At 38.6% G+C, this 16,133-nt stretch overlaps 1 protein-coding gene across 21 annotated transcripts in view; it reads right to left on the reverse strand.

Moving 5' to 3' along the window:
• The window catches only part of GPHN (gephyrin), a 246,328-nt gene that overhangs the window by 35,709 nt on the left and 194,486 nt on the right, over positions 1-16,133 (reverse strand). For 20 of the 21 annotated variants that reach the window (XM_081855750.1, XM_081855731.1, XM_081855734.1 and 17 more), the window contains one exon: positions 1,311-1,353. In XM_081855750.1, the coding sequence (XP_081711876.1) occupies positions 1,311-1,353 (43 nt within the window). Of the gene's footprint in view, positions 1-1,310; positions 1,354-4,796; positions 4,860-16,133 lie in introns of all 21 variants that reach the window. The other variant, XM_081855744.1, reaches the window with a different exon arrangement.

The raw sequence follows: 16,133 nt of genomic DNA on the forward strand, positions 1-16,133 counted from the left end.
ATAGTAATATTTCTGGCTACACATTTGCCCATGTTACTGTATGGTCAAGCAAGAAGCATACTTCCATCTCTGTCTGTGCTTAGCTGGAGCACAATTCTGAGCCAGGCAGAGAAATGGAAAGAAGGGCTGCAGCCTTAAGACTGCTCTCCCCATAGTCTTTCCTCACATTCTCAATTTCTAGACTGGTGAAAGATAATAGCTGGATCTCGATGTAATAATAAATTATGGTTTATTATTAAATGAAGAAGTCTTGGGCCTGTCAACTCCCTCCCCCACTCTTCAACTAGGCTATTAGGAGATTGGAAACTTTCACTTTGATTTGTAATTAACCACACAGTTTAGCATTATGTCTGAATAAATAGTGGCTGATCTTAAAAACTGTTTGCGAAACAAGCCAACTTCCAATTATGGTTTATGAACCTGACTTGTTTCAATAAATCATAGTTAAGATTAACCACAGTCCAGGTTCAGGCATAACAGTAACTTGTGCTTAACTGAAAACAGATGTGAAAGCTTCTCATCACCTCATGGAGGATGGGTATGGTAGTAGTTAAGGCTTGTGCAAGTAACAATAAACCATCATTTACCTTTATGTCCCAATGATGTTAATAGGACCCTGACATTTTGGACGGTATTGAACTAACTCTCTGTACATGGAATAAGGCCCACTAGTGCAATGGGACGTCCCCTGTTTCCTCTCTCTGTAAATCTGCTCTAGAGGGCTGAAGCAGAACAGATTTAGTGAGAACGTGTGGGGAGGAAGGGGAAGGGTCTCATGGGCCAAGGGGTTTTGCTTATACTAGTCATAGGAAGACTTTAAAAGTGTTCAGGGCATGTGTCTATTCATGACTGCTGGCAGGGCCGGATTAAGACCTTTAGGTGCCCTAAGCACCTAAAAGATTTTGGTGCCCCCATATACATCTAATTCAAAATACAACCAATAATAAACCGTAAAATAAAGAAATATTTTTTAAAATGAAATAAAACCTACAGTAAGATGGAAAATAATGTTTATTTTTTCTGTATTTGTATAATGTTTATTTTTGTTCAGCTATACTATATTTTCCACGGTAAATCCGGCAATGAAACATTTCTGTGATGTCCCTTCCCTCCCCTCCAGTTCTGACCACTGGAAATGTTATTTAACCACATGCATAACCTATGCATATTCTGCAGCCACAGAAGGCCTAAAAAGTTGCTTTAAAATAAATTTGAGTATTCTCATTGTGATTGCAAAGAACCTTAGAATATGTGCAGCTTACACTATGAATTGCCATTTACTAATAAACATTCAAGTATGCAATACTTACTGGCTCTGAGGATATTCTCCTTACTGCTGCACCTGGATTGGACCTGTAGAGACAAGCAGAGAACTGGTGAGGCAGAACAAACAGGCACAAGTCACCATAGAAATTTAATGGGCAAGCTCCTGGGACCTGGAGATAGAGGCTTTACTCTCTTTTTTGCACTTTACCATTTATATCTGTTACATGATAATACTTAATACAATTATTGGTTGACAGTTTTAATCATACATAGGCATTAAAAATAAACCAACCTATAATAGAACAAACTTTGGTTAAATAAGTAAGAATAATATTTCAAGATGTATATTTAACTTTAATGACAGATTTAAATTCAAGCTTCATTACAAATTGTGATAGAAAGGTGCCTAGTTCCAATTCTTGCATTTTACTCCAAATCACACAAATACAGTATTTAGGTGAATCTAATGCGCACCTGTTTTCAAAACCTTGAAACCAAAAATCTGCTATGTCAGTGGTGTTTTTCAAGCTTGCAATCAAATATAATGTGCCATCACATCTAATGTGCACCCTAATTTTCAGGACGCAATTTGGCCCCAAAAATGTGCATTACGTTTGAGTAAGAACGCGGGTGGCGCTGTGGGTAAAACCCAGCGCCTAGGACTTGCCGATCGCATGGTCGGCGGTTCGAATCCCCGTGGCGGGGTGCGCTCCCGTCGTTCAGTCCCAGCGCCTGCCAACCTAGCAGTTTGCAAGCACCTCCGGGTGCAAGTAGATAAATAGGTACCGCTTTATAGCGGGAAGGTAAACGACGTTTCCGTGTGCTGCGCTGGTGCTGGCTTGCCAGAGCAGCTTCGTCACGCTGGCCACGTGACCCGGAAGTGTCTCCGGACAGCGCTGGCTCCCGGCCTATAGAGTGAGATGAGTGCACAACCCTAGAGTCTGGCAAGACTGGCCCGTACGGGCAGGGGTACCTTTACCTTTTTTTACGTTTGAGTAAATCTGGTAGTACAAAAATATTAACATATTATTGAAGATCCTTGAAGCTTATTTTAATCAATTATCTAGGATATAAAAATAAGATAATATGAAAAGAAATTGTTGGGTTTTGGTAACTTTTTACAACTTAATTTCACAAGTGTATCAATTATTTTTCCTAAGAATATGAATAATACTGAGGTGTTTAAAACTACTTTGAAGAGATACTTCTGTTGTACTTTGGATTCCGAACACCCTGCAAGTCGAACGTTTTGGCTCCTGAACACCGCAACCCCGGAAGTGACTGTTCTGGTTAGCAAACTATTTTTGGAAGCCGAATGTCCGATGGGGCTTCTGCGGCTTCCAATTGACTGCAGGAGCTTCCTGCAGCCAATCATTAGCTGTGCTTTGGTTTCTGAACATTTTGGAACTCAAACGGATTTCTGGAATGGATTCCATTCAACTTCCAAGGTATGACTGTATTATCCATCTGCTTTGGTGGTGGTGTTTTACATTTAAAATACCAGCGTAAACACTGTTCCTACTTAGTCTATAATATGATTTGCCATTAGGGACTTTTTGGACAACTAGGCAGAATGTATTACAGTACTGTATATAGCATCTATATGAAACAAGCACCTTGTTTTGATCTTTCATTTACTAGACTGGCCTGGGTATATTGCTAAATCATAGTTTAGCAAAATGTGTACAAACTGCTGCAAGCCTCAGGCTTGTACACCCTTCTCCTTTCCTTTGCGCTTCTAAGCTAACCAGAACACCATTACCATAACACTGAGAACTCTGGTTAATTTTAACTATGGTTTAAACAAATCAGGATGAATTAATAGATTACAAAACTGAGTTTGGAAATAGAGGGGAATAATGTGAAAGCAGATCTCCTCTTCTGGAGTGTCAAAGTGTGATGGAGAAGTATGCAAGCCCAAGGCTTCCCACAGCTCATGCTTGTAATGCTAAAACCATGGCTTGGTGTTATATCTAAACTGGCCCATACACTGTTGAATATTTGGAATAGATGCTCAGAAGACCAATGCTTTGGGAGTGAGCAGATAATGCATGGATACCAGTGCATGAATATATTTTAGCAACCACTAAAAACATTTGGATCACCATTTGAAAGCATTTTGCGCAATTCTAATGAAATTGTTTATGATATACTAGTAATCTCAACAATATTTATAATCTCAACTATTACAGATGTAATTTCCTTAAATCTGTGAATGACAGGACAGGACAAATATTTTTATTCTTGTTAACTGTTCAATAATGCATCAAGGAGGGAAAGAATGTAAGTTAGATTTAAGTACTGTGTGAACAATGACATACTTACTGGATTTCCCTTCCAGGGCCAAACAATAAAATATTTACAAACATAAGACACACCACCCGCCTCATTTCAATGGAGAGTGTCAAAGGATATGTGAATTTGTTGGTGCACACAGAGAAGTAACCACCCTAGAATTCACACATATAAGAGATCTGTGCAGGCATTTGTGCACATACTGATCTCTGAATCTGGGAGTAGAACTTTCTTATGTTCTTCTAAAGACTCAATGGGTCTTCAAAAATATTTGGTACTTCTGAAGGAGGAAGAAAGGAAAAAGAACATCTTAAAATTCAGATTCCAGATTGCATTTGTAGATTTACCTGTAAATGAAGCACATTTAATATTTAGATTACTAAGAGGAAAAAGCAGGAGGACTGTATCATTGTTCCTGCAATTCTTTTTGAGTAAATGGACATCTGAATTAATTAATAATGTAAATTTAATTAAATTATAAACCTCTTTCTTCTGTTCCACAGCAGCTTGCCCCAAACACATATATCTACACAATGAGTTGGAGGTCTACATCATTTATCACAACTCTATTTATTACAATGGAATACATTATGACAATAATGTTGCAACTTATAGTGGCTTATGGTTGTCCTTCCCTGAAAAAAAATGTTATGTTTTAAAGTAACAAAAACAAAAGAAACCCACCCGTCTCCACCAAACATTACAATTATATTTTAAATAAAATAATGATGCCACATTTTGGCCCACAGTTGGTCTCCGGTCCCAGGTTATTGGAATCAAAGTAATATAAATTCTAATAACAGAGGAAGTTGTTATATTGGATCTATCATAAAACAATTCTGGACCAAAGAGGGAAAATGGTACATGTGTGCACTGTGTGTGTTTGTTGGGTTCAGATTCCAAATATGTGGTATGCAAAAAATGGTGCTGTTTCTAACTGGTGGAAAAACAAATGGGCAAGATGCAAATAAAATAATTAAAACACACAGACCTAAAAGGAGAGAAGGTACAAGAACAAAATACAAACACAAGACAATCTAGAAAATGATGTATGGAAATATAAAAATGATCCATAGGGCACAGATAAGAGGGCAGATGGTAAAGACAATACTGAAGTAGTAAAAATGGAAGTCAAGAGAATCTGCAACAAAGTGTAAAAACAGAAGGAGCCCAAAACCATAGCGCAAAGCTAAGTTTGCGAATGGAAAATAGCTCCTTTGAGCAGTAATAGTTACTCTCGAGTCGTAGCCTCTATTCCTCCTGAGTTCATCTTTAAGCCCTTCCAATTTATAGTGGAGCTAGTGCATGGACAAAAACAAGAAATTTATAATGAGCAAAGCAGCTGAGACTTGTAGGTTGACTCATCTAATATTAAAAAGGCTCTCAGACTAACACTCTAGCCATGTTGAAAAGGAGGTGGCAAAAATAGGTAGCTGGTTTTAAAAGCAGTCTCTGAGAGGAATTTTCTTTTGCAAATACAAATTACTTAAATGACAAATCTGTGGGCTGTTTTGGAGGCCTCAGGATTTCAAAAGGGCTCATTCAAAATGGTTTTAAATGCCAAAAGAGACCACGTTGTTCCAATACACGTGTGCCTTAATTAAGAACGGCCACAGGATTTAGGGGAACAGGAAGAACATGTGCCTTGTACTGGTCCTCTGTACTTCTGTGCATAGTATGAAATAGAACTTCTGTATCTCTACCTTTGTCCTCCTGAAGGAGGGAAAGGTTGTGTATCTTACTGCAAGGTAAGTAGCAAAAGTTCTATTTTAGAAGCTTCAGGGAAGCACAGGAACAGAAAGAAAGAAAATAATGAATTTCATGCCCCACTTGCTTATCCAAACCATCCAAAGCTACTGTGAGACTTGGTTTAAGTGTTATGCAAACTGTGAACTGGTATGGCTGCTTCCCATATCATTCTGGTAATGTTTGAAAGGAAGTGATTATGTGGACAGATTTAACTGATACTGTTACTTTCCATGATTGTGTAAACATCAGTGTGCAGACATATGTAGACTGAAATTCTCTATTTTGTGACACTGCAGGATATCTAGGCTGCAGTTCTATGCACATTTACCTGGGATTAAGCACTGTTGACTACAGAGGTCCTGGAACATGTAATTAAACAGCCAGTCTGAGCACTTAGAAAATGATGCTGTGATTACTAAGACCCAGCATGGGTTTCTTAAAAACAAGTCATGCCAACTGAATCTCATTTTTCTTCTTCTTTTCTTACAAGCTTGGTGGATCAGGGAAATGTTGTGGAGGTAGTGCATCTTGATTTCAGTAAGGCTTTAGAGATGAGATTCTTCTGGAGATTCTGGTAAAATGTGGGGTGGCTGATGTTAACTGTTAGGTGTATTTGTAGCTGGTTGAGTGACTGAACCCAAAGAGTGCTCACTCATGGTTCCTCATCGCCTTAGAAAAAGTGACAAGTACAGTGCTGCAGGGTTTTGTCCTGGACCCATTGTAGTCCAACATCTTTATAAATGACTTGGATGAAGGTGTTGAGGGGATGCTCATCAAATTGGCAGATGACACCAAACTGGGAAGGGTATCCTATTCCGCAGAAGACTGAATTGGGCTTCAAGATGACGTCAACAGATTGGAGAACTGGGCACCCAAACTAACAACATGAATTTCACTTAGGCACTAATACATGATAGGGGTTGCCAGTAGTACATGTGAAAAGGATCAAGGGGGTCTTAGTAGACCATCAGCTTAACATGAGTCTGTATTGTGATGCTGCAGCAAAAAAAGCTAATGTTGTTCTAGGCTGCAATCAACAGAAGTACAGTGCCCCTATCAAGGAAAGTAATGGTGCCACTCTATTCTACCTTGGTCAGACCCCACCTGGAGTACTGTAACTAATTCTAGGCATCACAGTTCAAGAAGGATATTGATAAGCTAGAACGTGTGCAGAGGAGGGCAACCAAGGTTATCAAGGGTCTGAAAACCAAGCCATATGAGGAATGGTTGAGGGAGCTGAGTATGTTTAGCCTGGATATGTTTAGCCTGCTTTCACTGTTTTGAAGTTAAATTAGTGCACACTTGTTATATTTGTGTTTTAAACACTGAGGAGCACTTCTTCCACAAAAATGAGCATTAAGCCACAAGTGAAATAAAACACTTAAAGCAGACAGAGAATGGTTAAAACATACTTGCTAACATAGCTACCAACTATGATAGATCAAAGTCATGAAACATTTGACAGCAATAAATGTTTTTAAAATCCATCTCATTTTTTATTGTAACATTAAAGTGCCTCAGGGATTAATGCTACAAAAGAAATTATATGAAAAATCCATGCTAAACATGAAAAATTAAATAAAAACATAACCAACCGCATCAAACCAAAACCACAGTTGAAGAAGAAAGCAGAGAGAAACCTTGAACATGTGACTATAATCTTTAGGAAAGATTCAAGAAATTACTTACCTTTTATAGATCATAACAAGATTAGCACAGGGCAGGTACAATTAAAAGCCAAGAGTCAAGGTAAAATGAATTGCTATACAATGATGAAGAGTTTCGAAGCCAACATGATAAGCTAACTCTTATGAAGAACATTTCAACTCACATTTAAAACAGTACAGAGGACACTGACATCAAAACAAATTTTTGCCACTGACAGAGAATAGTGATTTTGTTCAAGAGGAATAGTAGAAAGCTAACCCATAATCTATACAATTTATGGGGAAGCTTATAATTCATCTTCATAGAGACATGCAGTATGTGGAACCACCAGCAGAAAAGCAAATTAGTAGACATATACACACAGTGTTGACTAAGATATAGGAAAGGGTAATGGATTATCTAAGCTATAATGAAGGAAGCAAGAAAAGCAAAGCACAGCAGCAACTATGAAGTGAGAATTTTCTTTTAAATTTATGCATATTTAAGTCTGAACACAAAATATTATTCATATAATATACCACAGGTTGTGGCTTTGCATAAATGCAGAGCTCTTATTGCCCTTCATACAATATTAAAGTTGGTGGCAAAAGAGCTATATTTTCATATAGGTACAAAGTTCTTCTGCTGACGTTTTCATTGAGGACAGAACTAAACACCCTAAAATTTATCCCTGAAATATAAGATCTTAATTACTGTTTTCTTTTGTTTAAATGCTTCACTTGAATACAACTGGTATCTATTATTTTAGCAACATTCAAGCTTCATCCAATGTTGATATTTGGGATTATGTCTCTGACAAATACAATCTATGAGGCTTTGGATGTTACTGACACAGTGCCACCAGTAGAAGGTGTTCCTTATTCAGCTGGCAAGTTGTTGTTTTGTAAAATTTTGAAGGAATTTCTACAGACATCTCTTGCCTACTTTCCAAAAATCACTTGACATTGTTTTTGTCATGTCCAAAGTAATTTGTAAGTTTGGAGACATACAAAAATACCTGAGGCATATAATAATATATCAAACACGGAGCAAGTTACTTGTAATAACAAAGATTAGTTTTGTGAACTGCAGTATAATGCATTTTTATGTATCTTCAGAGATGGATAATAACTGACTGAGTGTACTATGTCAATTCAATATTAAAAGATATAAGTAGTCCCCCATATGATTTTTCTTTAGAAACCTTTCATCTCTTAAAATGAACATTCACTTCGGTCCCATCTCTTTCATAAATGTCTTTTGTGTGTGTACCATTGTCAGGATCCCTTCATCACTGAGGACTGAATCCAGTTGTGTCCTTGCATTCACAGAAAGGCTTTTGATCCAGTTGATCCACAGTAATGGAAAAGGAGGGGAGGCAACTTTTGTGGCTTGCTCTTTTTCCTTGCAGCCCCCTGAAAATGTGGTGCAGAGGCTTGGGTGAGCCTTCCTAACAGCATGGGAGAGGTACAGGAGGCTACAGGAGCAATTGGGGAAAATAACTTACCGTACTGGCCCGGATATAAGCCATACTCCCCCCCCCCCCAATTCCGATTGTGAAAAGTTAAAGTGCGGCTTATATTTGCGACCTTACGGTATTGCTGCTGAAACAGCTGCCTACGAGGGCCGTTGGGGGTGCAGGACAATGGCGCCCGTCCCGACCGTGTCTCCCAAGCCTCCCCCAAGCTGCCGTGAGGAAGGGAGAATGGAGGGAGGCTGCCAGCAAAGCAGCGTGGCTCCCCCCACCCCGGAAGCGTGGGACAATGGTATACAACCCGCCTGCTGCTCCCAAGCCTCCCCTGACACTGGCTTATTTGTGGGTGTGTCTTATATTCAGGCCAATACAGTATCTCCTCTTCTATTACTGTATGCCTCCGCTAAATCAAAGACTCATCTCCAAATGGAAGGACTCTTGCGGAAGAGCACCATTAGAGGCATCCATGAAATCTTACAGAATTGTATGACCCTCATAATGTTCCCCCCCCTTTTTTTGCCATTCATAGTTGATTAGCTGAATAAAACCTATAATTCAGAAGAATCTGCCCTCCTACTGACAACTTGCAGGCATACATATTGACCTGCATGTATTTTTAACATTAACTATATTACTTGATGTAGCTATTCTGCCTTAAAAATTCCCTTGAAAAGATATCAGAAAGGTTTTTATTTTTTATTTTTTAAAAAATAAAACCCTCAACACATCACTGAGGTATAATGGCACGGATATGGGATAAGTTGTACTTAAAAAACATTATTGATCTTATTTTTAAAAGGCATTAATTGCCCCCTTAAAGACTATTTGCTTGAAGCAGGACTACACCTTTCCTTCATTATATTTGTATGCTTACCAAGCTAGTAACACAGGATTGAGGCTAATTTCATTTTAGTGCTAAATCGCATTGCTCCAAAGTAATCACCCACATATAATACGTTGATGGAAGAAGTGCTGTGACAGGAATACTGATTGTTTTTCAGCAGGAATATCAACTCAGGAGCCATCAAAATACCAATAAAACAAACATAGAAGTTCAAACTTCTGGGGTTTTTTTTAATATCTTAAAAGTACTTTATAGGCCAAACACATTGCATTAGAATGGGCCGGAACATTGTAGATTCCAGAATATTGATGTAATACGCTTCTGGCAACTTAATACGGTGGTGAAGGAGCTAGAATGATCTATTTCTACACATTTTCAGGGACAGGCCTGTGCTTTCCTACTAATAAAGTAAGAGTGATTGTAAGCACCATGTAAAAAAGATTTCAGAAAGTGAAAACGGTCAAACAAATTAATGCAAATTAATGCAGTTTCTAAAACCATGAAAGTTAACAAACACCTGCTTGATACAGATAACAAACACCTGCTTGATACAGATACAGAGTGTATCTGAAGAAGTGTGCATGCACACGAAAGCTCATACCAAGAACTGACTTAGTTGGTCTTTAAGGTGCTACTGGAAGGAATTTGTTTTGTTTTGACCTGCTTGATAGGTCACCTGTCAAAGTGGCCTAGGGAAGATTCACCCCTTCTGGATTCAGCCCTCTGGCTTGATCCATTTCCCCACCTCTGGTTTAGAAACTAAAATTGAATTATTGCATGCTACACAATTACTGTATTTTTCCATGTATAAGGCTATATTTTTCCCTAATTTTTTGAGGTTTAAAATAAGGGGCTGTCTTATACACAGATAGTGCATTTTCTTAATTTTGAGTCCCCAACACGGGGGCATGTTATACACGGAAAAATACGGTATCTCCCTTTTTAGACTATAGTGGCCTCCCTTCCCTAAAAAGAAGAAGATAATTTATTGGAGGTGTATAGTACTGTGCATTACTCTATCTTCTTGAACAGGAGAGGCCGACATACATTTTCTCCTTTTGTCACAACTCTAGGAGACTGACAGATATATATGTCCTACTTTCCTCCTATATCAATCATGTTCATGGAAGTGAGGCCTATTTTATTTCTTAAGCAGCTAGGGAAAGAAAATAGTAAACCATATTTCTCCTTGCTTCCATGTGTAGCCATACATCATGAATTCTTGTTTTGGTCCCATATAAAAAGTGTGTGTCCCCTGATTTCATCTAGATAGAGTTAAGTCTGAACTATCTATCAGGGAAGAAGAAGTTTTAATAGATATTGGTGATATGAAAAATGGATCCATGCTCAAAAACTTTATGTAATATTTATTTTAAAGAAGTACCGGTAAGTCCTCTTGCCATTTTGGTAAAAAGAAAGAAAAATCACCAACAATAATTGCATATTAAGATTGATGCTCCCAAATCCAGTAAGAAATAATAGGTATCTAATATAGATCTATTTAACAATTAATTTTAGATTGAAACAGTGTCAGAGAGATTGCATGTGTTTTCCCCAAATTATATTAACAGTTAACAGGCGTTATCTGGCAGTAGTCAGTGGCTGACTCATCTTAAATAAAAGCAGGCATAAAATTAATACCTCATTAATCTGAAGGAGGATCGGAATAGGGAAAAGAAACAAGATCATACAAATGTAAGTCTACAATATAGCACAATTAAGGGATGCCATAGACTGGAGAAATCAGGAAACTGATTTCTGGGCTGATGGTGGCTAGATCTACAAAAATCCTGCTACATGAAATGAGCAAAGGTAAGGGTAGTTATATGATGTAGGTGGAGAGGGTGTCTAATAACTTGGGTTGCAAAATGGAGTATAAATTGAATATTGCATTAAGTACAGCATTGCGAGATTACACTGATAAAGTTAAGAGTGCTTGTTTATTATTTTACAAGTTTGGCAGTTATTGTTGCTAAGTTTGGAGAAAGGTAGTAGAGCTCAGGTATTAAGAAGTTTGACTTAAAAGTGCACATGATAGGAGCTAAGAGAAGAATACTTCCATAATAAGTAGACATGATTAGCAATATAGTATAATTTCCCATTGCACAGGAAACTAAAATAAATATACAATTATAGTGTTTTTATGTTCTTCTGAAAATACCAAGCAACATTTGAATTTAGAATGCAGAGGGACATAGGCTTTTCACAGCACTGGAAAGAATAAATGAATCACCCTAGTCCAATTCCCTGATCTAAGACTGGATACTCCACCAGATCACCAACAAAGTCCTGACCAATATTTTATACACACACCTTTCCCAAAAAGTAGTAAATATCTAAGTTAGGGTGGAAATGAAAACAAAAAAGTAAGGTTGCCCATTTTAATTGTATGTACTTGGGGGGATATTTTTCATTCTTAACTTACATACTGTGCAGTATGTGTAGTACTCACATACTGTGGTGTCTAGGAATGGATTAACTGCTCCATTTCTCAGTTTGAAATTCAATTCGCATTTCCACATCAGTTTGCGATTTTTTTCATAAAATCCTCATGATAAATTTATCAGAATTTTAGTGTTGATTTATGTCCCAAGACACTTTTGTTTGTAGTTTTGACTAATGTACAGATTTTTGCAAGCAAATTATAATGTACTTTTGTGTGCTATTCTTACCAATATATAATTTTTATTTTATCTCATAAAATTTATAGTGCTTGATTGTAAAAAATCTCAAAGCGGTTCACAAAAAAGATAAAACTGTCAATAAGAAGAATTAACAACAATAATTTAAGGCTTCCAAAAAGTTAAAATAACAATCAACTAAAAACAGATTCAAACTCTCACCAACTTTCTAAATATCTAGGTAGGCTTGTCTACAGAAAAATGTTTTTAGCAGGGGCCGAAAGGAATAACAGTGAAGGCAACTGCCTGATAGCAATAGGCAGTTTCAAAGTGTAGGTATCGCAACACATTTTTATACACCTCTTTCCCTAGTATATGTGAGTTTCAAAGGATAGCTGTGTTTCAGTTTGTGTCTTATTCTGGAAAGTGTGAATTAGGTAGATTCTTGTTGAAACTGAAACAAAATCAAATTTCTTTCCCTAGTAGTGTACTGTAAGGCAAGAACAATTGCACCTCTGGATTTGTGTTACATCTCAGCCAGGGAAGTCCTCATCAGAGGAGGGTGTCATGTCAAGGTCTGCAAGATCTCAAGGACCACCTCTCGCCATATGAACCAGCCTGGATCCTGTGATCTTCATTTGAGGCCCTTCTTTGTGTGCCTCCTCCATGAGAGGTCTAGAAGGTGGCAATACAAGAACGGGCCTTTTCTGCAGTGCCTCCCCGTATGTGGAATGCTTTCCCTAGGGAGGCTCGCCTGGTACCTTCATTACATATTTTTAGGTGCCACACAAAACTATTTCTCTATAACCAGGCTTTGGGTTGATTAATATTCAACAGGCTTTTAAATATGTTTGCTTTTATTATGTATTTTGCATTCTCAGTTTGTATTTATATGTCGTGAACCGCCATGTGATCTTCAGGTAAAGGGTGGTATGCAAATTTAATAAATAATAGAACAACAATAATAAAATAATGTCCCAGACAGGAAAGTCCTCATCAGGATAGGCTCAGAAGGGCCCAGGCTTGTCCCTCTATCTGGAGGTGAAAAGAAGAAGAGTTTGGACTTGATATCCCGCCTTTCACTCTCCTTAAGGAGTCTCAAAGCTGCTAACAATCTCCTTTCCCATCCTCCCCCATAACAGACACTCTGTGAGGTGAGTGAAGCTGAGAGACTTCAGAGAAGTGTGACTAGCCCAAGGTCACCCAGCAGCTGCATGTGGAGGAACAGGGACGTGAACCCAGTTCACCAGATTATGATTCCACTGCTTTTAACCACTACACCACGCTGGCTGGGATCCTGTGATAAAGCAGAGGAGGGGTTGTCTATACTCAGGGTGAGTTCAGCCTCCATCATTGAGGCTGAATGGGTCCCACGTCCAAGGGGAAGGTGGTGCCTTAAACACCAGATGGAAACGCTAACCTCTTCTCTTGCCTGACCCTTTGTTGTGGAGCTTAAGCTTGGACCAGTCCTGGATACAGCTTTGGTCGCTTCTCCATTGGTATTGCTGCTGGCAAGTCTCTTATTTACTCAAAAGCCCAGAGAGAATGAGACAATTCTAAAATGTATTTATTGATGTGTGTTTTTCTCTTTTTAAATCTACCAAATAAGAAAATAAGGAAAAAACGGGATTAAGGGACAGTGGAGAGTGTGTATCCCATTGGATAGTAGTGGTGGCACTCACCATTCTTCTGTTAGGAAATGCTCTATGGGGGCTGGAACAAAAAATGGGGAGTCGAGGAGGATCAGTTGGGGTGTGTGAGAAACATTTTCATATGAGGAATGTTGGAGGGTGGGAGCTTATGCCTTAAACAACTGCTCCCTCTGCTATTTTCACATAGGAAATGTGCACAAACAGTTCGTGATGTGTCATGATAGTCTGTTGTTCAAAGAAAAAAAAGTTCCACTAGGCATGTCTAAATTCTTGGGGATGCCTAAGATAGATACCTGGATCTGTTACTGACAATAAAAATGTTTGGATAGACCTGAACTCTACAATAACCAATTACTATAAAAATTCCTTCCAGTAGCACCTTAAAGACCAACTGAGTTAGTTCTAGGTATGAGCTTTCGTGTGCATGCACACTTCTTCAGATACACTGAAACAGAAGTCACCGGACCTTTCTATATAGTGAGAAGGTGGGGAGGGGTATTACTCAGAAGGGTGGTGGGAATGGGTGATTGGCAGATAGCTGCGATGAGCCTGTTGACGACTCTTAACGACTGCAATAGGTCTAACAGGAAAAAGCAAGGGGTGAGAAGGTGAAAAATGGCTTTGTCATGTATAATGAGATAAGAATCCAATGTCTTTATTCAAACCAGGTCTCTCCATAGTTTTAAGTTTGGTGATAAGTTGCAATTCAGCAGCTTCTCTTTCCAGTCTATTTCTGAAATTCCTTTGTAATAGAACAGCTACTTTGAGATCTTGTATAGAATGTCCTGGGAGATTGAAGTGTTCTCCTACTGGTTTTTCTGTCTTGTGGTTCCTGATGTCGGATTTATGTCCATTTATTCTTTGGCGTAAGGTCTGGCCTGTTTGTCCAATATAGAGAGCTGAAGGACACTGTTGGCATTTTATGGCATACACAATGTTAGACGATGAGCAATTAAATAGTCCCGAGATGGTATGTGTGATGTTGTTGGGGCCAGTAATGGTGTTGTCCGGGTGTATGTGGCAGCAAAGTTGGCATCTGGGTTTATTGCAGGCTCTGGTGCCAGTGTCCGTGTTAAGTCTGGTTATAGTATTATTGTGGGTTAGGAGTTGTTTAAGATTGGGGGGCTGTCTGGAGGCAATGAAAGGTCTTCCTCCCAGAGCTTGAGAAAGAGAACTGTCATTGTCCAGGAGAGGTTGTAGATCTCTGATGATGCGTTGTACTGTTTTAACTTGGGAGCTGTATGTGATGACTAGAGGTGTTCTGTTATTTTCTTTTTTGGGTCTGTCTTGCAGCAAGTTCTCTCTGGGTATCAATCTTAAACAACTCCTAACCCACAATAATACTATAACCAGACTTAACACGGACACTGTTAAACCAATCTTAAACAACTCCTAACCCACAATAATACTATAACCAGACTTAACACGGACACTGGCACCAGAGCCTGCAATAAACCCAGATGCCAACTTTGCTGCCACATACACCCGGACAACACCATTACTGGCCCCAACAACATCACACATACCATCTCGGGACTATTTAATTGCTCATCGTCTAACATTGTGTATGCCATAAAATGCCAACAGTGTCCTTCAGCTCTCTATATTGGACAAACAGGCCAGACCTTACGCCAAAGAATAAATGGACATAAATCCGACATCAGGAACCACAAGACAGAAAAACCAGTAGGAGAACACTTCAATCTCCCAGGACATTCTATACAAGATCTCAAAGTAGCTGTTCTATTACAAAGGAATTTCAGAAATAGACTGGAAAGAGAAGCTGCTGAATTGCAACTTATCACCAAACTTAAAACTATGGAGAGACCTGGTTTGAATAAAGACATTGGATTCTTATCTCATTATACATGACAAAGCCATTTTTCACCTTCTCACCCCTTGCTTTTTCCTGTTAGACCTATTGCAGGCGTTAAGAGTCGTCAACAGGCTCATCGCAGCTATCTGCCAATCACCCATTCCCACCACCCTTCTGAGTAATACCCCTCCCCACCTTCTCACTATATAGAAAGGTCCGGTGACTTCTGTTTCAGTGTATCTGAAGAAGTGTGCATGCACACGAAAGCTCATACCTAGAACTAACTCAGTTGGTCTTTAAGGTGCTACTGGAAGGAATTTTTTTATTTTGTTTTGACCATGGCAGACCAACACGGCTACCTATCTGTAACAACAATTACTATAAAATAGAAATATTGTTTATTAATGAGCTACCCCCTCTAGTGAAACTTGCAAGGGGTCATTTCTTAATTAAGCTATTAAAACTGCAATACTTGCCATCAAACTAAGACATGGTTCCAAGTAAACATGCCAAAGATTACATTGCATGATGACTGAACGAATTAAACGGAAAGCACAGAAAAAAGGATGACAAACTGCAAGGAGTTCTGCATAGGCTTTTAGAAAAGTAGAGGTGCCCTGTAATACAAAACTTCTTAAAACACTCAAATAACATTACTTGCAATTTGTCCCTATTAATGAAGAACTCCAAGCTGGGATATCTACGTATCCTTTCAACAAAACCTTTTCATAAGCTCACTTTACACTGTAAAGATATATGCTATCCCCTG

Source organism: Podarcis erhardii, assembly GCF_964252035.2.
Source record: "Podarcis erhardii genome assembly, chromosome: 1".
NCBI classification, from domain to species: Eukaryota; Metazoa; Chordata; class Lepidosauria; order Squamata; family Lacertidae; genus Podarcis; species Podarcis erhardii.